Source organism: Abramis brama, assembly GCF_963993115.1.
Source record: "Abramis brama genome assembly, chromosome: 5".
Lineage (NCBI taxonomy): Eukaryota > Metazoa > Chordata > Actinopteri > Cypriniformes > Leuciscidae > Abramis > Abramis brama.
The window spans coordinates 16,455,984-16,482,260 of NC_139967.1; the positions used below are offsets into that span (position 1 = coordinate 16,455,984).

The following is a 26,277-nucleotide window of genomic DNA, read 5'->3' on the forward strand; positions in this document are numbered from 1 at the left end:
TCTTTGCACAGTATGTCACAGGAGACTTCAATATGGCAATAATGGCAAAAAAGTGCTAGGTCACCATCAATCAGAAGCTAGTCACAATGCTGCCGTTCGTGCTCTACAGTAGCCTACACATGCTCCCTGCCTCGTTTTCATAGATTAAAATAGCTTTTAAAATACGCCTACTGGCAATATTAAAGCGGTTTAAAACGTCTCCCCTTAAAACGCTATTGGTCTCGACTATGTAAAAAGTTAAAGGAATATGACTTGGCCTAAAAAAAAATTTCAGTCAGAAGAATTTTTTTCACTTTAATCCCTGTGACCATGTCTATCCCTTTATGACCACCATGTACCCATCCTCTGATGACTACTTCCAGCAGGATAATGCACCATGTCACAAAGCTCGAATCATTTCAAATTGGTTTCTTGAACATGACAATGAGTTCACTGTACTAAAATGGCCCCCACAGTCACCAGATCTCAACCCAATAGAGCATCTTTGGGATGTGGTGGAACGGGAGCTTCGTGCCCTGGATGTGCATCCCACAAATCTCCATCAACTGCAAGATGCTATCCTATCAATATGGGCCAACATTTCTAAAGAATGCTTTTAACACCTTGTTGAATCAATGCCACGTAGAATTAAGGCAGTTCTGAAGGCGAAAGGGGGTCAAACACAGTATTAGTATGGTGTTCCTAATAATCCTTTAGGTGAGTGTGTATATATATATATATATATATATATATATATATAAAAATCCATATGCAATAATACCTTGATATAAATAAAAAATACATGTATTTTTATTTATATGATTGTATAAGCCAGGGCAACATTTTATTTAGGTGATGTTACAATCATGTTTATGTATTTATTTCAAGGTATTACAAGTGGCAGTTTTACATACTTACATACTAGCAATAATAGTGCAATTTAATTTTCAAAGATTTTCAGGGAATTATTTTAGTGAGTTGCATTTAAATTCCACTTGGCTCAAAATTCTGAGGTGCATGTGCTTCTTTTAGTTTGAATGGGCATGGTACTTCTGTGTGTGACAAATTAATTTCTAAAAGTACAATATTTCCTTTAGGTCTCTTAATTCATATGAACTCAAATTTAAGCTCAAGCTTAATTTGCAGTATAGCATGTCACATTTTAGCTACTTGATCTCCTCATCAGTTACTTAGAAATGTTTACTTTTAGTTCTGTTGGTTGTTTAGGATGCCAAGCTGCCATAGTGCCATAGGTTGTTTAAAGTACTTGAAATTAATTTATCCAGTCTAAATTCATACGCAAGCAAAAAAATCTGATTTGGAATACACCAAATACTGTATGAATGCAGCAGCTTCACTTGCTGGTCCTCCAATTGAGGTCACTCTCCATGGTGCTGAAATAATCTTTCTCTGCTACAGCGGGAGAGACAAAAGCTGAAAATCAGTTGCTGGAAGCCTTTGCTGGAATCACATGGAACAAAACATTACACAGTTCTCGCTGTGCTGTGCCATGTCCTGCTCTAAGTCTGTTCAAACACTGAAATACTACTAAAGTCAATCCCTGTGGCTGCTGCCTCTTAATGTAAGCAGCTTTCTTTGAGTCTAGCTAGTGAAGTATTATGAAAGGAACTGGTGTAAAGCAACGCACAGTAAATGTGACTTGGAAATGTTGCTGATTGATGTTGTACTATTGTGAACTTGAAAGTGTGGTTCTTCTTGAGTGCTGCTTTTCATATTCTATGCTGTCACAACTATGTGCCTCCTATCTAAACATCTTATTAAGATATCAGATACATTTTAACATCAGGTTTTTAAGTTCATGTTCATCATGTAGCACACCTATTGTCCGGCTGACGCTCAGATAGGCTTACACAGACTTAGCTCTAACAGTCCGTTGCGCACAGAGCACAAGAAGCATCCGCTTAGTAGATCTAATACTGCTTGAGCCACAGCTTCAAACGACATGACAATTATGATTTTTTGTTTATAATATTATGCAAAGTTAGTAAGGCATTAACTGACAATGATTGTCACGTCCTGTCACTTTCTGGCCATTAAATTGAGTCCGTGGCAGTGGCACATTTTGCAGCTGAGGCAGGCTGGATTAACTAGCTCTAAATAAAGCTTAGAGGAGACCTGAAATCTGTGTTTTTATTTTTATTTTACATTACTGACATAGTTAAATCCCATGATGACCATCTTGGTCAGTGTCAAAAGGCAAATGAGATGCTGAAGGGTAGAAATTACATCATTCCACTAGGAGAAGTACATAGAGTACATGTTTCTTTTATTTATTTTACAGATCTGAGGTGGATTATTCATTGTTGCTTTCAGTGTGGCTATAAAGGGCACACAAAATTGTATTCACTCTCACTAAACGCATATAACATTAAATAAAGCACATAAAGAGAACCTGAGATTACCATTGTCATTCTTTGTGTTGTTGTCCAGCCTCAACATCACAAAAATAGAAACCGTTTCTAAAATAGAGTAGCCTTGTATTGCCAATGCAGCTGTTTAGGACAAAAACTCTGATTAACATGGAAAATATACCTTTTATCGTGTGTCGCGTCTGGTTAGGACTGTAATTCCACAAAGTCCACTTAAAGTAAAAGATTGCTGTATACTGTATATTCAATATCTATACTCTAAACAGAGAATCTCTATATAATTGTATTGTGACCCCAATGTCAATTTAACCTTGTATTTCCAGGTACTTGCTGATTCCCGACCAGAGTTGTTGTAAAAAGTGATGCTGACAGATAAAAACATGTCAGGCAGGTCTCTCCGTAATGTCACCTGTCACCTGTTGATATTCCTGCAGGAAATGTGACTTTCTAACAGAGAGAAAGACCATCTCCTATTAACATATTACTCATACTTTCATCTATCAGGCAGGATTATACGCCGTCGTTAGTCATGATTTTCTTGCCTGCCGGCTGCCACTGAGTTTTATCCCCCACACTATGCTGTCAATAGAACATATCAGCTGGGGAATGATGAATAATGTCTGTGTCTCTCAGAGTGTCCATGAAACACAGGTGTCTGTCTTGCTTTGTTTACCCCTGACTAACAGTACCATGTAGAGTCAGCTCAGAAGCGAAGGCAATCTGCTTTCATGATCAATAAACCTGTGGGACAGACATGATGCACCACACTGCTCTGGTCTGCTTTTTTCTTTGCAGTCATTCATTTTTGGGAGAAAACCAATTCAAGAAGGCACTTGATTAAATGAGATGTTAGCGTTTCGCCTCCCCGCTCTCCCATGACTCCTTTCCGCTGTGGCTGAGAGCTGCTCATTTATTAAGGGAAGAATCACATCCAAATTTGCTAAATCAGACGTAAGTGCCGTATGTGGTGCGAACAACATTCATTTTGTGTCATCATCTCAGCAGGATCTGTCTTTAAAGATTTGTGTTCATTTGCGAAACTTTATTTTGTTAACCACATAATGACAGAAGGTGAATTTCGGCAAACCTACAACGTAATTGGGAATGCACTAAATGACATATCTTCAAAATTGATTAGACAGTGGGATGTCTGAATGACTATTTAACTAGTTGCTCTTAAAGAAATTTCACTTTTCTTCTGAGAAAAACTTTCTTTTGTGGAACACAAATGAAGATATTTTTGAAATATGTCTCTCTTTTTGAGATGTTGTTTGGACCCCAACTTTCTTCAAAATATCATATATTGTGTCCCCACTTTTGCCATGAATGATTTGGCCAGTTCTCGCTATCTGTTTTAGGGAAGTCATGAAAGAATATGCAAACAAATGTGTCCCACTCCTGACACATCCTCTGACAAACAGATGCATTTTTGGTTTATTAAAACAAAAACTTATATTATAGTGATTAGAACCCTAAACACACTAATTGAGGGTTTAATATTAATAATTACAACAGGCCATGATTGTCATTCTAACTTGAACTTGTTTTTTTTGTCTTAAAATAATGTGCAATTGAAATTGTTTTTGCAATTTATTTTTCTAATCATGATGTTATTAATAAATTAGCATAGCGGTTTTGGATTGAAAATTAACATATATTCTACTACAGACCAGGGTGGCCTTTCCCAAATGCACCGTAAGCCTAAGTACAATGCTTCTGAGAAACGCAGCCAGATATCTGGTTCAATACATCACATAGAATACATATTTAACAAAACAGTAAATGTTCAATACACTATCTGATTAATCTTTGTGTTTATTACCTTAAGGAGTAACAAAATGGAAATAAATAATTTTGCCCTGTTTTCCCTTAATGTGTCCATTAAATGGTTAAAAACACAGTGTGAGACACTGAACAAAAAACAAGAAGATAAAATGCGGTAGCCATCATCTGAATATGTGCAAGTAAAAACATATTTGGAATCAACAGTAACAACATTGCTGGTCACCGGCACAAGGTATGTTTTGCACGCTGGGACCAGCATGGGATGCTGGTTGCTGGTTCCCTTTCAAGGGAACTCGCGCTGCGTCGATTGACGCTAAGGGAACGCTTTGCGTGATGATGTCTTGAAGCACATGTAAAATCAGTCCAATGGTGTGGTGGAACGTCAGAGGCGGGTGACGTCATGAACCAGGAAACTATAAAGCCTGCCCAAACAAAGCAGCACTAGCTTCTGTGTTTTCACAAGCACTCTGTGTAAAACTCTCTCTTGTCTATTTGGTGTTGTATTGTCACTATATATATATATATACAAATTATATACAATTATGGCAAGTAAGCAGCAGCAGTTCAGACTGTGTGTGCACCCCTGTCCACGCTATTTAACCCTCTGGGGACCAAGGTGTTTTTGGGGCCCTTGGGATGTTTTGAAATGCCTGACACTTGTGCTTTTTTCAGTTATTTATAAACATGTTAATGGCAAAGGTGTAAATTCACTCTATATAGCACAAACGGAGCTACCATAATATGTGAGCAACATGTATGTACATGTTTGTATTTTTAAGAGAATAATGTTTATGCGTGGTTATTGAAAAAAATAAAAATGAAAGTTGCTGAAATAAGACCACAAAACACATACTAAATATGTGGCCACAATACTTTTGACTAATGGATGTTGTCGCTTCGAGTTCTGGCTTCAAAATGATGTGAAAATCATCCTGCCTAATCGTTCACATAAAACAATACATTGATTTAAACTTTGTAAGACAGTTTTTTTTTGTCAGAAGAGGTTTATGTGTGGTCATTACGCTGGGGACACGCTCTCAAGCGCAGTCTTCAAAGGGTAAGACGGATCTGAGGATGCCTGACGTCCAAGGGCGCAGGCCAATGAGGGCAGTCCCCCCCCGAAGCAGAGCGGTCAACACCTCATTATGCGGTGCCCATCTCCCTTCGGTGCCCTCAGGATACCGTTATGCACCTCGTGTGCTTCAGGGTGCAGTGGTCTCCGGCGAGCACATATCTCAGGGTCCACCCGGAAACATAGTGGTCCTGGGATGCCTGCCCCCTCGGAGGAGGGTCCCAGAGCAGTCAGTTCGGGCAAAGCATACCAATATTGAGTTCTTCCGTTCGGCCTAGCACTAACCCCCTTCACGAAATGCGTAGATGCAGCTCTGGCGCCACTGTGTCTGCAGGGTTTTCGCATCATGAACTACATCGACGACTGGTTGATTCTAGCTCAGTCACATCAGTTGGCGGTTCGGCATCGAGATGTTGTTCTCGCCCACGTGAGAGAGTTGGGGTCACGGTTAAACGCGAGTGTGCTTTCTCCACTACAGAGGACCACTTATCTGGCCGTGGTTTGGGATTCTATGTTGATGTGGGCATGCCTATAACCAGCACGCATAGAGTCTATCCTGTCAGCCATGAAAAGAATAAAGCTAGGCCAGTCACTCACTGTCAAACAGTTTCAGAGACTGTTGGGTCTGATGGCAGCAGCGTCCAACGTGATACCTTTTGGCCTGTTGTACATGAGACCCTTGCAGTGGTGGCTCAGGACCAAAGGGTTTTCCCCGAGGAGCAACCCCTTTCGCATGATCAGGGTTACGCGGCGATGTCTATGTGCCCTGGTTATGTGGAAGAAACCTTGGTTCCTGTCCCAGGGCCCCATGTTGGGAGCTTCTTGTCGTCGCAGGATGCTAATGGCAGATGCCTCCCTCACGGGCTGGGGAGCGATCCTGGAAGGACGCTCGACTCAGGGTCTATGGGGGGACCATCATCTCTCCTGGCACATCAATCGCCTAGAGATGTTGGCTGTATTTCTTGCCCTCAAGAATTTCCTCCCAGACCTCAGGGCAGGGCTGTACGTTAACTTTTTTTGCACATAGCACTGGTGCTACAGAGGTTGAAAGTTTTGTAGCACAGGCCAAACAGTTGTAGCACAAGTATAAAACGTCTGTTATCATCCCTGAAAACAAACACAAGTAATGGAGTTCATCACTTAAAGAGGCATTGATGTTCCACCAAGAGCACAAAAAATACAAACCATCTCAAAAATTGTCTAATTTTCTCTGCCAGATCGAATTTCATTCCATCAGCTATCAGATAAATCATCTCTGTACATCATACGTGGTTATCGTAAGGTTTAAACTTCATGAAAGGAAGTTATTCTTTAGCGATACAATACGCTACATTCATTTTCATATTAACTTCACGGAAATCAGCATCATCTGCTTTGGCCGCCTGGGTCCTGAGGGTGTGCAGCAGCGTGCCAGCCTGCCGTTTGGCAATGAATGCATCTCTTGCAAGCAGATGACGCTGGGAAATGTTGTGTTTTTTTATGTTATCCTTTTAAAAAATGCTGTTACCCATCACAAAGGGGTTGTCTATTTTAATCTTTTCTGGAGCCTCCTTGCACCAGCTATAAAAAAAGAGCTGTTGGTCAGCATCTAAGTTAACCACGGAAAATCCTTTTTCCACTCGGGGTTATATCTATAAATGTTCCTTTTTGTTTCTCCCTTGCTTTGATTTGGTAAAATTGCTTCTGTCGATTCTTCTTCGCGGGGTCGTTTGGGGTTTTCTTGGATCACCTGAAAATAGCGCTTCATTTTCTCGTCAGCTAGCAGCTGCATAGAAATTATGGGTGCGTTACTTAGGAATTGTGGGAAATGGAGTTGGACAAAATTACTCAATGCAGCCGGGACACAAGTTTTAATCACGCAATATACTACAACTACCAAGTATAATAGCAGTGCGCCATCAATCTCACATGCAAACAAGCACAATAATCACTTCACACTACTAAGCGGCTGTGTTATGGAACATGCAAAACTGTATCGCAGTGCTACAGTGGTAAATTTATCCATCGCACAGACCAATTTTTTTGTAGCACGTGTCGCACTGTATAGCCCTGCCTCAGGGGCCACCATGTGTTGGTCTGCAAAGACAACACATCGGTGGTCGCCTATATAAATTATATGGGGGGGTTTGTGCTCGCGTCCGCTATGCCAAGGCTACGTTTGTATGCTTTTCCCCAGATCGCTCTACTCCCGGGAGTTCTTGAGAGAGTTTGCAGGGACTATGTATGCCTACTTCTTATAGCCCCGCGGTGGCCGGGCAGAGTTTGTTTCCCCGATTTAGTGTCTCTCCTCGTCGGGCCTTCTCTGGAGCTACCCGTCAGGAGGGACCTTCTGTCCCTTCTGTCAAACAGAACTATGGAAACTGTGGGTTTGGCCTCTGAGGGGGCCCAGCTCGTAGCGACATGTCTCTCAACCAAGGTTGTGGAGACCATTCTACAATCCAGAGCTCCATACACAATGAAACTTTACGCTCTGAAGTGGAGAGTCTTCACTTCATGGTGTAGTGACCATCGGTTGGACCCAATTAGCTGCCCGGTTGGTACAGTGCTGGACTTCCTGCAGGAGCGGTTCACTGCAGGGCTATCCCCATCCACTTTAAAGGTTTCTGTGGTGACCATAGGTGCTTAACACATTCCTTCAGGTGGAATGTCTTTGGGTAAAGACCCCTTGGTATCTCCTTTCCTCCATGGTACTCTAAGGCTGAGGCCTGCAGCTCGCACCAGGGTGCCGACATGGGATCTGGCCATTGTCCTTCAAGGCCTTTCCCAGGCTCCCTTTGAGCCTTTGGTGGAGGTGCCAGCTAGATTTCTTACTTTGAAAGCTCTGTTCCTCCTCGCAATCTCATCTTTTAAAAGAAAAAGAGATCTACACTGCCCTACAAAGGCAAAAGACCTTAAGTCGCTAGAGTGTGGAACTGAGAAAAATGACTTTAAAGATTTTTAGTTGTCCCGTCAAATTAATTATAGGTAGGACACTGGAAATCTGGCAAATAGATATTTTAGTAATGGAAATTATATACATAAAAAAATCTTGAGCTCAAACTTGACTTTTGACCACTATTTTAAAGTTACTGTACTCTGCCTTTGTATTGTCAGCAAAAAGTGAGAAGTCATGCCAAGGCAAAAGGCAGTAACTTCCACATTATCAATATCTGGTTGCTGATCACGATTAACAAAATCATTATAGTAACACCTGTATAAAAATCTAGTGATCATGGCATTTATTTTGTATGATTTACAATTATTTATAGCCATCTACTTATTGCTATCATGCGCTTTTGTTGCATTCTGATGGCATTATTAATACATTTGACATGACAAAATATCTCCATAGATATATTAGTCCAGCGTTGGCTCGACCGTGTTTAGGGTGGGGCTGAAGGCGCCGGCGAAGTTTTGGCACTCTGCCAGCTAGATGCATGAGTGTTTCAACCAGGTCCTGTACCCAAACTGAGTGAGGTGGGGCTTTAATTCTTGGTTGTATTCATCTGATACGGCAATGTGTAACGTTTTTCTGTCAACTCTGCATAATCCTTCGCGATCGATATCGTACGTTTGTCGACGGCGGGTTCAGACCATACCAAATGTTCTGACCGCAACTGTGCAGGACAAAGCTCTGAGGACATCAGAAGTTAGAGGGACTGATAAGCGTACAATCTGGTAGGTAGCATTAACTGATAGAACACTGGCACAATAACTTCATATTGACGCGCGGCTAAACTAAGGCAGATCACCGTAACTCCATTTGAGCGTTCCAAAACAAAGCCACAGAGCGGTAACTGATGTTACGGTGTTCTGACTTTGTTTCTCATGGGCTTTTGGAAGTTACTGTTAAGACAATTAATTATTTTCTCGAAAAAACAACGGAATTGATTCAAGATACTTATCCACATGATAAAGGAGGTCTTGAATGTGCCAAAAATATAAATAACTCATTTTCGACCAAAAACGAAGTTACGGTCTTTTGCCTTTGCACGGCAGTACAGGCATTGTCGGTTGCACCCTTGTGCTTAGAATTTGCGCCTGGCATGGTTTAAGCATTCCTTCACCCTAGACCAGGCTATATTCCCAAGGTCCCCACTAATGTGGCTAGATCTATAGTTCTGCAGGCCCTCTGTCCTCCTCCTTTTCAAGATTCGGACCAGGAAAAGAACAATCTGCTGTGCCCAGTTAGGGCACTGGATGCCTATGTCCACAGAGCTGCCCTGTGGCGTAAAGCTGAACAATTGTTCGTATGTTCGTATGTGTAAGCAGAGAATGAGCAAATGGGTGGTTGAGGCTATCTCACTTGCTTATGAGTCGACCAGACAACCTTCACCTTTGGCTGTCCGGTCCCACTCTACTAGGAGTATGGTGGCCTCTAAGGGTCTAATGTCAGGAGTGCCCCTCCAGGATGTTTTGTGATGCGGCTGGGTGGTCCTCACCGCATACATTTGTCAGGTTTTACTCTTTGGACCTGGACTCTACACCTGGGTCTCGGGTGCTTTCATCCTATTGCTGCTCTTATGATTTCATACAGGACAGACACTTCTCGCAATGGTGGCACTGCTATAGACGTTTCCTTAGCGTCAATCGACGCAGCGCAAGTTCCCTTGAAAGGAAACGCCTCGGTTACGACTGTAACCTCGGTTCCCTGAAGAAGGAACGAGACACTGCGTTACCTGCCATATCTCCTACGTGCCTGTAAGCGACTTGCTCAGACCTTAAGAAGCTAGCGCTGCTTTGTATGGGCAGGCCTTATAGTTTCCTGGTTCATGACGTCACCCGCCTCTGACGTTCCGCCACACCATTGGACTGATTTTACATGTGCTTCAAGACATCATCATGCAAAGCGTTCACTTAACGTCAATCGACGCAGCGTCTCGTTCCCTCTTCAGGGAACCGAGGTTACAGTCGTAACCGAGGCGTTTTCTGGATCCCAGCATGGGATGCTGGTTGCTGGTTTTCTGGATCCCAGCATGGGATGCTGGTTCCTGGTTTTTCTGGATTCCAGCATGGAGTGCTGGTTGCTGGTTTGTTGGTCCCCAGTATGGGATGCTGGTTGCAGTACGACCACAACAAAACTTGCAAAGTTTTGTGCTTAGAATTTACTTATAAAGTAGTGAAATAAAGTAGATTCACTCTACAAGTGATGATTGAGCATTAGTGATGACACTGTGGTTAGCAGAATCACTGAAGATAAGATGAACAGAAACAAAACAACTACAACTGACTTACAGCCACACAGCCTTAGATGACATCAACTACAAATTAAATCAATATCTCACCAAAGGATGATTAAAAAACTTTGTAATTTTTTTTATTTTATTTTATTTTATAATTATAATCAAATAATTCAATAATATGTTTTAATCTTATATTTATTGTTTTTTTACTTTACATAATTAAATTGTTGTTAAATATGTAAGCAAAAACAATACTTGTCTCCAAAACACTGCTTGCATACAGACTATACTCATACTCAACCCCGCAAGACCATGCTGGTGAAACAGCGTAACCAGCTCAGTTTGGCTTGAGAGCATAAATATGTTGGTCCACCAGCTAGACCAGCACTATACATGCATAAACCAGCCTGGACCAGCACTTACACCATCATAAACCAGCTTGGACCACCATGGAATCCATGCTGGTTTATGCTGGATTTTTCAGCAGGGATTGTCTAAGTTTTTTTTGGTTGAGGGCGGTGAATTTGTTGCAAAAGTAGTGCTTTGATGGCTGGAGCAGTGGTGCTTTAAAGGGGATGAATATAGAGAGGAATTCAGTGTGCTGACAGTCTGGCAGTTACTGTTACTAAACTCTAAAGTGCAGACACTGCCAGCATGCTAAACCCCTCTCTGAGAAGCTTCATCCCTTCCACTGCAAAAAAATATTCAGAAAAAAAAAAAAAAAAGATATTGAAACTTTCTTGTCCAACAGTCTAGTCAACCATTATTATTGCAATATTTGTTCTCAACAACCAACCAGATATGCCACTTATATAATGCTTTTTGCACCAGTATCTAACTGTTCAAAGTTGCCCCGAGATCTGCCGAAACGTCACCAGTAAAGAGGCAGACGTCCCATCTGATTTGCATTGTTTTAGCTGCCTCGATAACAATGTTATTCCTCTTTAGCAATCACACCAATGTTTTTCAGGTCTGAAATCCTCTTTGTTGTACATTGACACACACTACACTACCGTTCATAATTTTTTTACATTTTTTTTATTTTTTTTTCTCATGCTCAACAAGGTTACATTTATTTGATCAAAAATACAGTAAAACAATAATATTGTGAAATATTGTTACAATAAAATAACATTTTATTTTAATATATTTTAAAATATAATTTATTCCTGTGATGGAAAAGCTGAATTTTCAGCATCAGTACTCAAGTCTTCAGTGTCACATGATCCTTCAGAAATCATTCTAATAGGAAATGTTTCTTGGGCACCAGATCAATAATTGATCTGGTGCGCAAGAAACATTTCCTAATATTGTCAATGTTGAAAACAGTTGTGCTGCTTAAATTTTTGTGGAAACTATGTTTTCAGAATTCTTCGATGAATAGAAAGTTAGAAAGAACAGAAAACAGAAAATAATTCATTTGAAATATAAATCTTTGTAACATTTATAAATGTTAACTATCCCTTTTGATTAATTTAATGTGTCCTTGCTGTATAAAAGTATTCATTTCTTACACACACACACACACACACACACACACACACACACACACACACACACACACACACACACACACACAAAAAAAAAAAAACCTTTTTGAACAGTAGTGTTGGTATTAAGGAGAACCACAATATCCGGCTATATAGTTTGAGAGAGGAAAAGTGAGGATTTGAAACACTTCCGGATGAGAAGTATCATGTTTGTTTGGTCTTCTTTGCTGCCATCTTCCAGGGCAAAATTCAGAATGCAGTGTCAGCATTATTTCTTCTGTTTATCCCCCCGCACTGGGGCTCATCCTAATCTCACAAGAAGAAAATTGTTTCAAAATGAGCTGTGCCTTCTTGAACTGATCTGTTTACATAAAATGCATTCCATCCTTTTATCTTTGAGCAGCAATAGTAATCCCTGTATAGTTGGCAGGCACTTTCAGATTTATTTGATATTTATTTGGTTAAAGTGTTCTGGCACTGTTGTTAGGAAACGTATGGTACAGGAGCATTCCAGATTACATAGTTGATAGTTATTTTTGAAAAAGTGGAGTGCATTAAAGTGGAGCAAACAATCTGGATTGGTTATCGTGGTTCTCAACATATAGCATAAAATTCCATTTGTACTATTTTGTAAAGTCTGTAGGGTATAGGCGTACTGTCGGAAAAATGTGGAAGATGAAACTGATTAACAGTGAAAGCCTTTACTAATGCAACGAATCTGCCAAGAGTGACTTCAGGTTCACAACAGGAAAGTCAGACATTTTGAAAGTCAAGGAACATTAAATTGTATCGCCTTAGTTTTAACAATCATAGATTTGAGAGTTTGAAGTGGGGGGTCAGGTTGTGACAATCTCATCTGAAGATATTTGTCTTAAATGAAGCCTTAGGGGTAACAAGCATCCCTAGCTCTTGTGCTTTTAGGCTAATGCAACTTCAACTAGCTATTTTCATCTAGCTAACGATCTGTGGCACAGACAACAAGGAAGGGCCTCCTGGGAGAGGGAGAAAAAAAAAGGTTTTTTTTTCTTTCAGTAATGCACTCAAAAACTTGGAGCAGAGAGACATGAAACTGGAGTTATGTAGGGCAGCTCGTGAATGGAAAAGCAACCAGAGGCCATTACATTTTTCATTGATTTAAAAAAAAATTATAATAACAATGCATAAGATATTTTTAAACTTCAGTCTCAGAATTCAGTGAATTCTGGCACCCTTTCATCCTTCTGACACCCAGCGTATATTCTTACAGTCAATCGACATTAAGGACCCTGACTGAAGTGACCAAACACTGAAAATCAATACCTAATGGGCTCTGACCTGAAGTGAATTCAGATGAAGAAGTTAATGCTTTCTGTTTCTCGCTATACAGGGCTGAAAATCCGCGAAGTGACGATCAATGTTACTAGGCAGCAGGTGGAGGATTTCCATGGTCCAGAAGACTACTGGTGCCTGTGTGTGGCCTGGAGTCACCTAGGAACCTCGAAGAGCCGTAAGGCCACAGTGAGGATAGCCTGTGAGTATGCTAGGTCAGGGGACCATTGGTGGTCTCCAATTGGGGAAAATAATAAAGAAATGTTTTTAAGGATGTCAAAACACAATTTTTTTTATTGTGGTCCTTTTTGCAATTTTTGTATTGACAGTGCTACTTTTTAAATAAGAAATAAAAACAGAGTATATTTTTTTAAAGGTTTATGCATCTGAACAACTCTACTGTATAGAAAAAGATAAAAATGCGAAGATATAATTTAATAAATTTGAGGGTCTTGGGTATCAAAAAGTTTGAAAATACCCCTTGTATTTATCAAATCTTTTAAACAATCAGATTTTTTTTTTCTCCTTTAGCATTTTGTCTCTTGAAACTGATTTAGATAAAAGCTTGCAAAACTACACGTGATCACGTTTTCCACATCATGTTGACAACAGGCTTGTTCGACTTCATGCAGCGTTGTGCAGACCGATTGGCTGCTGACTTGAAGCAGTGCATGGCGGTTAGGAATTTTGTCCAACTTGAGACCACGCCGATGCCATGTGACTGTGACGTATGGCATCAAAGTACCGCGAGAGCAATTCGAGAACAGACGGCTGACTCGGCCTGCGCAGCTTCTCAAGAGCGGCTGCACGAGCTCTGATGACGACACAGCTGTTCCACGATTTGTCGCATGACAACGATCACGTGCATTTCGTGTTTATTCTGACACCTTCAGTTCCACTAATGCTCACAAATCTCTATTTTCATAACAGTAAAAGTTATCATGTAGTAGCGATATTATATTGTGTCAATTATCACAAAAAAAACTGATACAAAAAAATAGACCCCACTACAATGGTATTTAAATAGTATATGCTTATGTTGAACTTTATTCTTGTACAAACAGATGCTGTATTAAGCTGTACAATGAAAATGTCTCTGAAACATCTGTGTATTTGACAAATATTGAATTTAAAGTATGCAAACACAGCACGAGCGTCACTACGGGAGCAGAAAGTGTCCGACTTCACGTCTCCGTTTTCAGCTCCTCCCCGACTGCACGCGGCAACTCTCGCAGATCGGTTACATCCAGCCGCAGCTGAAGTCGAACACACCTGACATGTCACCACATGTGATCACATGGGAACTGTTCCAAAACCACATGTTTCCCATCTGCAAAGTATGTGTTCCACATGTAACCACATGTGTTTTTTCTGTAACGTAATATAAACACATAGATGTAAAAGGGGCAAGAATCTGTTTTGTGTTTTCTGTTTACAAGTTTTGTAATGTGTTAAATCTGAAGGCATATTTATATTAACAGCTTTATTTAATTTTTATTATTATTTGCTGTGATCATCATTATCATTTATTATTGTTTTTAAGAATTATTATGTTGTATCATTCAGTTGTTATCAGTTCACAAATTTATTCCACTTGAATACAGGGAGCATTATTTTTATCCTACCTGAAGCTGGACCATTTTTGACATTTTTTCTAGTGTTTTCTTTCTACAAATTGAAAGATTTTTTGCATTGTACATAAAAAAAAAAAAATCTATTGCTGTATAAGCACAGTGAGGATGAGGCAGAACTGTCCAACTGAACTGAACCAATGACACCTGCAACTCTAGCAGATGGCCGGAGCACACTTGAGAATGTCTGCACTCTGCAGCTCTTTTACCCTGCCTTTCTAAGGTTGCCAAAACGAAAGGCAGGGGGCATAGAGAGTGCAGCATGCTGAGCGGTGAAAGCGATTGGCATAGATAGGCCAAATATCGGCTCGGACTCTGCCCGCTGTGACAGCTGCCTCTTATCTTTTCAAACAGACCTTCGCAAAAACTTCGAGCAGGATCCTCAAGGGAAGGAAGTGCCAATCAAGGGCATGATTGTGCTGCATTGCCGTCCCCCAGAGGGAGTGCCCATGGCAGAGGTAAGACCCGTCCTCACAGCCTCTGACATCATTCCCACAGGGAGGATATCTGGGAAGGGCAGTACATGCTCTCTGCTGACTGGAAAAGAGCATCAGCGCTTTTTTAAACATCTATACTAAGTGATGCCTGTTTCTGTGCTTGTTCATCCAGATAATTGTAATTTACTCATGCCGTTACATACCTGTATGACTTCTTTCTTCTATGGAACACAAAAGAAGATATTTTAAAGAACTGCTTTGGCCCATTTATATTGAAAGTCAATCGGGTCCAAAACAACATAGGATCATATTGACTTTCATTGCTGGAACAAACACTGTGATTTTTTTCAAACTATCTTCATTTGAGTTTTACGTGAAAAAGAAAGTCATACAGATGTTTTAAATAAACTATTTTGGTCAATATAAAAAAGTCAATGGGGTCTACTAAAAAGTATAGGACCATATTCACTTTAATTGAATGGACAGAAAAACCCTAATTATTTTAAAAAATATCTCCTTTCCTGCTCCACACAAGGAAGTAAGTCATACAGGTTTGGAATGACATGAGGGTGAGTAATTGATGGACAGATTTCATTTTTTAGCGAACTATCCCGCTAAAGAGAACATCAACTTACAGTGCACTGACTGTTGTCATCAAATTTGATGGATTGATTTCAGTTTAATGCACATTCGTGTGCAGTCAAGGGTCAAGTAAGGGACAAAAACGACAGGTCCACATATCATTGGTTATGAGCAGACGATATATCCATATACGTGTGTGTGTGTGTGTGTGATTATAGTAGGATTTGGTTCTTGGCAGCCACCAATGCTTTGTGAATGATTCAGTGATGAAATGGAAGAGCTCTGCCAGCGTCTGTCTATTCGAGTGCATGCTGGACAGAAACTGAGGAAATCTGGGAAGTACTGGAAGACAAGAATCTCCCTTCAAGTACTTTGTCAACATAAATGAAGTCAGCTATAAGAGGGGCTAGTGAATAATGTAGAGTGCAGACCAGCAATCGGCGATCGGGTCCATTCCAGCACACCTCCGCCATGAAAAATTTAAATCCAAGCTGTGAGGGGGAGTGCAAAGATTTATATGGCATAATTTTACCAGCATGCTAGATGCTAACTCTCTCTCTCTCTCTATCTCTCTCACCTTCTCCTTTGCTCTGTCCTAGTGGACTGTGTTTGTGGTTTTAAACTGTCATAAACACCCCCTCTGAGAAATGCTCTGTAGGATTTCTGTGGTCACAAAGCTAATGAGACACATTTTTCTGGATAGAGTCAGTTTGTCATCACTGTTGGCTCTTAGGATAATTAACCAGCCTGATCTTTGTTCTAATAAGTAAACAAATACCATTGTGTTTTGAAGTAAATGTGGTTGCTGGTCATTGTTACTGTGCATGCATTCTTATTAGGCAGAATATCTGAGCGGCTTTATTTTATACTACAAAAGTGTATGGTGTTTTATACAGCCCAGCTCCAAAAACAGACAAAAAGCATAATAAAAGTGATCAAGATGACTATATTGTAAGTGTTCTGTACTACATCCTCTTCATATAATAGCTTTGTGTGAAGAAGAGACTGAGATTTAAGCCCTTATTCATTGATAATGCTAATCTTCCCTCTCTTCACACACAGCTATCAGGCTTATAAAGACATAAAGCAGTAGTAATATTTAGAATATATATATATATATATATATATATATTCTACAAAGCATATAATGCAACGAAACACAATAGTGATTGAGAGATGTACAAATAAACGTTCCTCAAAATCCTGATGTATCATATTTGATATTCACGTTTTTAACCTGACTTTTCTAAAACATTATGCATGAATAATAAAGTAAACTTAAGTTGCTTCATTCCAGTATAGTGTTCATATTGTAATATATACAGTATCTAACAATATAAAAGTTATCTTTATGTTTACTTTATAAAAATCTTTAAATATTTCACAGCAAAAAAGACATGTGTAACCATGACTTGAATGTTTTTAGATTTATACTAAAGGCCTTTTTTCTTGCTAAAATGTAAACTATCAATCAGACAAAGGAAGGCATGTAGTAGATTGTGTACAACAGGTTTTCCAGAAAAGTTTTGCTCAAGTTGATAAATTATAGGCCTTCAAATGTGATACAGCAAGCTTTTTTATGGTTATTTGTGCTTTTTGTCATTTCTACAGTGACCATCCACATTCAATGTATGGGACACAAAAGCTTGGACATTCTGCTGCCTAATTTCTCCTTTTGTGAAGTGCAAAGATAACACAGGGTTAGAAGGAGCGTAAAATATGACATCTTTATTTTGGTGGTTATCTATTCCTTTAAATGGGTGTGTTTTCCTTTTAAATAGTAGCAGTATTAATGTGTTGAATCTGAGTGGTGAATTAAACTGTGATATGATCCTGTGTCTACGCAGGGGGGCTTCTTAGCACTGCGGTAATTACAACTTAAACATAAAAAAAAACTCTGAAATGACCTTTTAGAAAGAACAAGTTTTCTGTTTTACAGCTAAACTGTAACTATAAATGGGTTTCCCCAGAGAGCTACTTAAGCCTTTCTGCATAGTTGGTCTAGACTCTGTCATCATAAAAATCTTCTTAATGAGATTATGCACTCTGAATTTGCTACTGAGGAATAGTGTTAATTTGGCCAAGAGAGATTTTGCTCCCAAAACTTTTTGTGAAATGCACGTATTGATTTTAAGTTAGAAAATGCTCACACCTTCCCTTTTACTGTGTTTTCTTTACCCGCTATTGACTTAGAAATCTTTAAGAGGATCCCATAGGGGAAAACAGTTACATTTGTATAAATAGATATTTTTTAAATATTTTGCTTGTAAGAAAAGATCATGCAGCATGTTCCTCATATAAAGGTTTTTTAAAAAAAATCTCTTAAAATAATTTGTCAAAATACCAGCATTTGCAATCAAAAGTCAGATATTTCGACATGAACTCATCAAATTCTTCTAAGGCCAAATTATCTGAGCCTTTGCGATCCACGTTTATAGCTCTATAACCTTTTCTGCATGATAATCATTGTCTCATTTGTGTCTAATTGTATTATCTGGGACCAAGTTGATACTTCAATGAAACATAATTGAGATCACCATTAAGTTTTCTTAGCACCATTAAGTGCTTCATTCCATTCAAAAAGCGATAGCTCAGCACTCACTTCATGTGTTCCTACCTGTTTCCTGCTTTTTCTCTCTCCTGTCCATTTCCAGCCACCATGAAAGTGAGTGATGATCCCCATGATCTAACAAGCCAATTACAGGCCGGTCGGAGCTGGGTGGTATCCTGTCTCTATGTGTTTAGCTGTGATAAGGCTGATCTGGAAAGAATGGTAATGTGGTTGTGTGTTGAGGAGAGGATGAAAGGGACAACTCTGTGCTTTATGCTTGTGGTTGCCTTTACTTCTGTATTATTGACCAACATAGTCCTAGAGTGTTTGCACAGCATTTTCCTCTGTGTTTTCCAGGTCTGGGGTTTATTCATTGTGTGTGTGTGCGTGTGTGTGCGTGTGTGTGTGTGTGTGTGTGTGTGTGTGTGTGTGTGTGTGTGTGTGTGTGTGTGTGTGTGTGTGTGTGTGTGTTATTTTAAGAATCATAATTAATTCAAAGTGCATCAAGGGATATCAAAGCTTGGGTATAAATTGGAATTTGACTCTGAAATTGAGATGATGAGAATAAGAAAAGTCTGTGCAAATAGAATTAATTTGTGGATTGAGACCGCAGGCATTAATTTAACTGGGATGACTTGAATTACAGCTGGTGATCATGCTGGGGATCACATCCACCCATGAACTGACCTCACTATTTCAGACTGCACACCATTTCAGAGATGATTGCTGATTTAGAGTGACTATTTTTTGCAAAAAATGATTGGCTGATGATGATTTCAATGATTTCAAAGCCCTGGCATTTCTGCAGTTAAGCTTAATAGCACTAGTCACAGTCAGAACTTGGCAGCCTTTGAATAACTTGGAAAAATTGGATAATTTTCAGAAACTGCAGACACTTTGTGTTGCCCACACTCTCTAGCTCATGGTCTGCCATTTCTCAAGACTGGAGTAAGCCCTTCCTGCCACGTCCTTGCAAGGGTCCCCAAGAAAGATTCTGCCATATATAAACACCGGTATCTTGGTTAATTTTCTGGTTAATAATCTCATTTCACATGCAAAAACATTATCCAGTCACGGCAGATGTTTTAGATGTCTTACATGTGGAAATCTTAAAGGTACCATGGCAAAAAGCAGCATGTTTAATTCTAAATGTTAGAAGGAAAGGTGGACCAATGGTCATGTGAAAATAAAGCACGACTGTTTTTGGTGCAAGAAACCTTGCCTAATGTTATTAGTGGACTTGTGTGGAGTATATTGTGTACATTTGGACAGCTACTCATCAAGAACCTTTTATGTCGAGTCAACAAATACATCAAGAATGTGAACTAATATTAATTATAAGTGAATGAATTTACACAAGCATATTTTATAGATGAAACGGCAGTAGTTTGTTTAAACTTAATACTCACTTTAAAGTTGTTTGTTGAATTGCATGCTCATTATATACCAAAGATCAAAACAAAAGCATTTGCAGAAATTCAGATTTAGCTATCTGCACTATCAAAGGTTGGTGTCAAAAGCAATTTAAAAAGTGATTGTAGGTGTGTCTGCTTGTGTCAGTCTTGTCAATGTGTTGTGCTCGTGTGGGTTTGATTGAATTCACAGTCAGTGAGGCGGCGTTATATTTCTGCTCCCTGAGGGCCGTCTATCAGAGCTGTTTAATCTTAGTAATTACTCTGCTGAAACATGAAGCAGTTTCAACAGCCTCTTCTCCACCATACACACATGAACACACTTCACAACTCCTCTAACACCACCTGCAAAAACCGATCCAAATATTTTGGACATCTTATCAAGCTGCTCTGACCTCCTGTCCCACTTTTATGAGCGCCAGCCGAATAGCCCCTGTGTTCTGTGATAATAGTAAGATCTTCACTTCGGCTGATCTCTTCCTGTCAACAGGACCTTAATCGGTCAGGATAGAGGCACTAATGAAATCACAAGATCCTCTTGAGACTGTGGAAACTCCTCCGTCAGCCCTGCCACTGTTAGCTACGCTGTAATTGAAACAAATGTGCCAATTAGGCCATTCATTTCTCACATCTTCTGCCACACATTTACCCAGCTAATTTGTATTTGTCCCCTACCTTTCCTCTTCTCACTGCCTCTCTTCCTCTATCCTGTCTTCCCCCCTTTTTTCTTTCTTTCTCCCTCTGCTCTTCATTTCTGTGTTCTGCACCTTTCAAAGGCTGATGGGAAGTGGTGCTCAAGAATGCAGAGCATGGCAAATGTCTCAACAGAGAGCTCTGCTTTCACTGTGTGCTAATTGCCTATTTCAGCTCCCAAGTTTCCCTGAAAAATTGAGTAAATACATTAGAGAAGTGCGCTCTCTGCTTCAGTACACAAGTAGTATGACTCCCTGCTGAAAAACAGCTTAAACCAGGTGATTTGTTTGTCTTAGCTGGCTGGCCAGCTGTCTTCATTGTCTGACTAACCGAAAAGTGCCCAAAATCCCTCTTAAACTAGCAAGACATACCTGGATAATAGGATTGTCCAGACTGGGAGATTAAGCTATTTTCCCCCCAGCAATACACTGTAAAAAAAAACAAAACAAAAAACAACTGACAGCTGTAGTTGCCAGGACATTTTTTACTGTAGCATATTTTTACCTTTTAAAATTACAATGGTCTTTTACCATTAAAATTACAATAATTTTTTTTACAGTGTTTGATTTTACTTAAGACTTTACCAACTGTATTTTTACAGCTTCATAGTGCAACATTGTGAACTTAATTACTGTAATCATACATCTGGATTAGTTATAAAATAATTAAAGCATGCTGTGAGCTATGAACATGAGGGCTAATGTGATTCTGAGAAATGATCTGTGAATAGAGCAAAGTCTAAAGTGCTGTGATGAGATTGAGGAAGAGAGGGCAAAGAGGGAATCACTGCAGTTACTGCTCAGAACACAGCATTAAAGGGGTAGTTCACCTAAAATGAAAATTCTGTCATTGATGTCGTTCATGCCCTCATGTCGTTCCAAATCCGTAAGACCTTCGGAACACAAATCAAGATATTTTTGATGAAATCCGAGAGGTTTCCGAACCACCCATAGGCAGCAACGTCATTGCAACTTTCTAGGCTCAGAAAGATAATAAAGTCAAGTCACATTTATTTATATAGCGCTTTTTACAATACAGATTGTTTCAAAGCAGCTTTACAGAGATAACCAGAAAATAATGCAACAAAGATTGTTTCCAGAAGAAAACAGAGTCACAGTCCAGCTTAAGTAAGTTCAGTGATGTTTCATTTTTGTTGTAAAAAAGTTATTAATTTAGTTCATTTATATATACTATATATATATATATATATATATATATATATATATATATATATATATATATAGCCGCTCTGGAGAAAACCGTGATGGTCATCATCCAGCTCAGTTCAGTTCTCATATAATGGTGTCAATGCAGGCAGATCAAAAAAAAACAAACAAAAATAACGACTTTATTCAACAATCTCTTTTCTTCCACCTCATACGCTGTTGACGTAGTGTAAACACTGCGCGGTGCTTCCTGGTTCTACGTCAGAACGTCGGCTTATTATTGGCTAGCTCCTGCGGCAGCATCACACGCCTGTGTCGCGGTGCTCACATGACCAACGTCGACCAATAGTGAGCCTAAGGCTGTGTGCCAACCAAAGCGTTTTTAGCCAGCTGAAAATGTTAGGCGCTCTGCTGCAAACGCCTAGCTGTGGGCGCTTGAGAGCGTTTTGGAAGTGTTGCGTTTTTTTTCAGTTGAGACATGCTTGTTATGATACGGAATATCCGTGAAAGTGTTACTAGTATCTCATGTCACACATATTTTGTTTCTGTGTTGATTCTATATTAAAATGTCGATACAATGTAATGTATTTTCTCTGGCTCTTGTTTTAAATGATTTTGTTCCGTTATTATGCTTGTTGTTGTCATCTGTTGACGTTGTACAAGCAGAATGTGGCGGTGTGGTATTAGTCCCGCCCCTCCTCCACTGTGATTGGACGGTTGGTTAAAAAGTGATAGTGATGAGCGCTGCGTTTTACCCAAAGTTGAACATTCTTCAACTCTCGGCGACCTGTAAAGAACGCTCAGCGCTTCAGCGTGAAAAAGATGCTCAACGCCTCATTACGCTCATGCCGTTTTAAAAACGTGGCGCTCCCATTGAAAACAATTGAAAAAATACGCCAGCCGTGTGAAAAAATGCTTTGGGGGACATAGCGCAGGAGAATGATTTTACGCACAAAAAGTATTCTTGTCGCTTCATAATATTAAGATTGAACCACTGTAGTCACACAGACTATTTTAAAGATGTCTTTACTAGCTTTCTAGGCCTTGAAAGCTGCCTATGGGTGGTCCAGAAACCTCTCGGATTTAATCAAAAATATCTTAATTTGTGTTCTGAAGATGAACGAAGGTCTTACGGGTTTGGAACGACATAAGGGTGAGTAATTAATGACAGAATTTTAATTTTTGGGTGAACTAACCCTTTAATGTGACTAATTTTGTAACCATGTTCTATTAAAATAACTATCCAAATCGGATTGTTGAATTAAAGTCGGCATGAAACGGAAGTAGTCTTTTCTTCCCTATTGTGACGTATATCCGATTGAAACTGCTTTTGGAATGAGAAAAAAAATGTGGGGTGGGACTGGATTTCTTCTTCTGGAATTGATTGGATCATAGGAAGTTGGCCGTTGCCAACTAAATTAAGGCAGATCTGAATGGCAGTTTGCAGTCAGTTAGTTATGGAGGATATTTAGTCCCATCTTCTGTCGAAACATACATCATGAAGAGAACAGATGCCTTTTCGAGGGGGAGGGGAGGTTAACATTTTTAATGAAATATTACGAGTGCACATGAATTAAAAAGAAATAAATATTTGCACAGATTAATCCTTTATAATAAACACTGCAACATTCTGTAAAGAAATAAGAATTGTCCATTTTGATTTCATGGTGACTGAAGATAGAAACTGACAAAACACAATAGTCTCAGCCCTTGTGTTCCTCCCAGAGGTGTGAAGTAATTAAATGCTAATACTCATTTTACTGTAATTGAGTAGAATTTTCAGGAATTAAACTTTAATAAGACTTTTTAAAAAGGCACTTTTACATGATCATGTTTTAAGTGCTGTAACTGTATTTTTACAGCACTGTTTTCCCTTCCATCTGTGTTTTTTTTTACTTTCCTGTCAGTGTTGCCAGATCTCACTAGAAAAAAAGCACTGGCAAAACAGGCCAAAAATAAGCGACAGTTTTCATTGTGGTGTGACATAGGAACTAATTCTCCTTAGAATAAATGCAGTGTGCAGTGCCGTGAGACGAGCGGACATAATTATTTTAAATTAAAATAATGTGTCATAGAGTGTAAAAACTGGTATCTCTTTTGCTAATTGCAGCTTTGGTTAATAAATGCTTTTCTTTTTGTCAGGTGGAGTGGTTGAAAAATGAAGAATTGGTCCGTTCCCTTGGAGACGACAACATTGACACTCGTGCTGACCACAATCTGATAATCAATGAAGCCAGACTCTCTGACTCCGCCAACTACACCTGCCTCGCCAGTAACATAGTCGCAAAACGACGCAGTGCTACAGCTACTGTAGTTGTGTTTGGTAAGACGACACTGATATGCTTTATTGACTTAATGTTCTGTCTCCTCAGCTTTGCTAAAAATACTATTGAATGGCTTTCTGCTTGCAACAGCACAGTGAATTCATTAAGTTGTACACCCCATTTAAGCGATAGTTTATCCAAAAGTGAAAATTGTCTATATTATTTACTCACCCCCATGACTTTCTATATAGTGTGTGTGTGTGTGTGCGTGTGTGTGTGTGTATATATATATATATATATATATATATATATATATATATATATGTGTCAATATTATCATTATTATTGACACTCAAAGTACAAAAGAACTGAAATTATACAATCTATAATCATATTTTCACATAAGCAATCATTAGCTTACTTTAAGAGTTTGCTGGTTTGATTCGGACACTCCACCAAACGAGTCAAGCTAATGAAGAACACTACCAGTGATACCCCATTTGACAGGACTAATAGGAGAATCAGATGATTCACCATGTCGAAGCCAGCAGAAAGATCAAGCAGAATTTTGTGGTTTTCACCAGTCATGCCGTTTCAGGGGAATTTCCACTTTTGAAGCCCAATTGGTTGGTATCCATCAGGTTGTTCTTTGAAAAAAAAAAAAAAAAACAGAATGGTTTGAAAGTAGATCTTTCAAGAGTTTTGGACAGGAAAGGAAGCAGAGATACAGATCTGTAGTTATCTACTACTGCAGTGTTTAGTGTTGGTTTTTGAGGTAGACATTTGGAAAGGAGCAGTTTGGAAGCAGTATGTAATATTTGCAACGGGTCTTTTTATTAACCTTGCATAGTTTTCGAAAATGAGTTTATGTCACACAAACTGTCCATATTGGTATCTGGCTATTTGGCTAGCTTGTACAAAAGTGCCAAATGATTTTTGGCCAAATTGCAGTATAGAATTTAATTGGACAGACAGGACTTTGATGTAAACAAAAAGTTGATAACCCTGTATATTTTGCTAGTCTAACTATGAATGATTATATGATTAGTTGTATTTTATTATTTGTATTCAGCATTCTATTTTTTCCTGCTGTGTGTGACCATGTCAGAAAAAAATGGTGTTAAAATGTTGTGCCAGTATTACTGGTTGTACAGCTAAGACATATCAAAGCTAGACTACAAAAAGTCAAACCACACATATAAGTGAAGATTTTCCTTTAACCTTTTAGTTAACTTGTCCTCCGGGTGTTTCTTCTGGCAGGGTGAGAGAAAGGAAATCTCTTAAGTTAATTTGTTGTGTTGTTCAGTGGATGATCTCTCTCTGCAGTGAACGGTGGTTGGTCTCTGTGGACTGAGTGGTCTTCTTGCAGCGTGAACTGTGGGAGAGGAGTTCAGAAGCGATCTCGTACCTGCACTAACCCCGCTCCTCTGAACGGAGGAGCGTTCTGTGAGGGCATGTCTGTGCAGAAGATCACCTGCAATGCTCTCTGCCCAGGTCAGATTCTCTTCAACCCCAACACAACCATGAGGAGGTGCAGCTTGTCTTCCAGCATCCAAACTCACAGCTGTTTTTAGTGTCAATATAGCACTTAAGAGCTGTGTTTTTCATTCATAATACATCAGACACTGTAATACCCTCTACGTCCTGTAATAATTCAAAGTAAGGGTATTATGATGGAATTACTGAGGATCTACAACATGCATGTAAACGAGACCTCCTGTTCTCTGAGAATGAAGAAATAATCCCTAGTTAGTGTAATTTAATTAGAAGAGTTATTGTTCATATTGTACTCAGTTGATTGCCTGGCTTTGTGATATTTAAATACATTTTGCCTTTATGATCAGATGCATGGTTACAGTTGGATTGCATAATACATTTCAATTTGTTCATATTATTCATATCAATTTGAAACATATTAAATTTGTTTATTTCTTAATCATGAAATGAGTTTATATATGGTATGCGATGACAATTAAGAAACAAATTAAGTCATTTTTATAGAAATTAAATTTAATAGTGTTTATAGCATTCTCAAATGGCTTATGGTGCAAAAATTCATTCCTTTGATTCTGCCATAGTTAATAGTAGGCAATTGTATAAAATAGTTGTCACTATTTTTTGAAAAATGTATTAAATGACTCAATATATTTTGTTGATTAATTGTTTATAATTAAATTCTTACTTTATCAAACCTCATCTGTCCCATTAGGTAGATTAAAATATCACAGTATTTACTTTCTTCACATGTGAAAATGCATCTTTATAAGCAGCAAAACAAGTTATGAGCAACACACGTACCTTTACATATTAAGCTTAACAATGTTACAAAAAAGTGTGAGGTTCATAAGACTCTTA

The 26,277-nt window shown here is 39.1% G+C and overlaps 1 protein-coding gene across 4 annotated transcripts in view; it reads left to right on the plus strand.

The window, feature by feature from the left end:
* unc5db (unc-5 netrin receptor Db) overlaps window positions 1-26,277 on the plus strand; it is a 182,668-nt gene that overhangs the window by 131,152 nt on the left and 25,239 nt on the right. For 3 of the 4 annotated variants that reach the window (XM_084115269.1, XM_084115268.1, XM_084115270.1), the window contains exons 3-6: window positions 13,245-13,388; window positions 15,172-15,275; window positions 23,801-23,981; window positions 25,249-25,416. In XM_084115269.1, the coding sequence (XP_083971395.1) occupies window positions 13,245-13,388; window positions 15,172-15,275; window positions 23,801-23,981; window positions 25,249-25,416 (597 nt within the window). Of the gene's footprint in view, window positions 1-13,244; window positions 13,389-14,480; window positions 14,524-15,171; window positions 15,276-23,800; window positions 23,982-25,248; window positions 25,417-26,277 lie in introns of those variants that run through there. The other variant, XM_084115271.1, reaches the window with a different exon arrangement.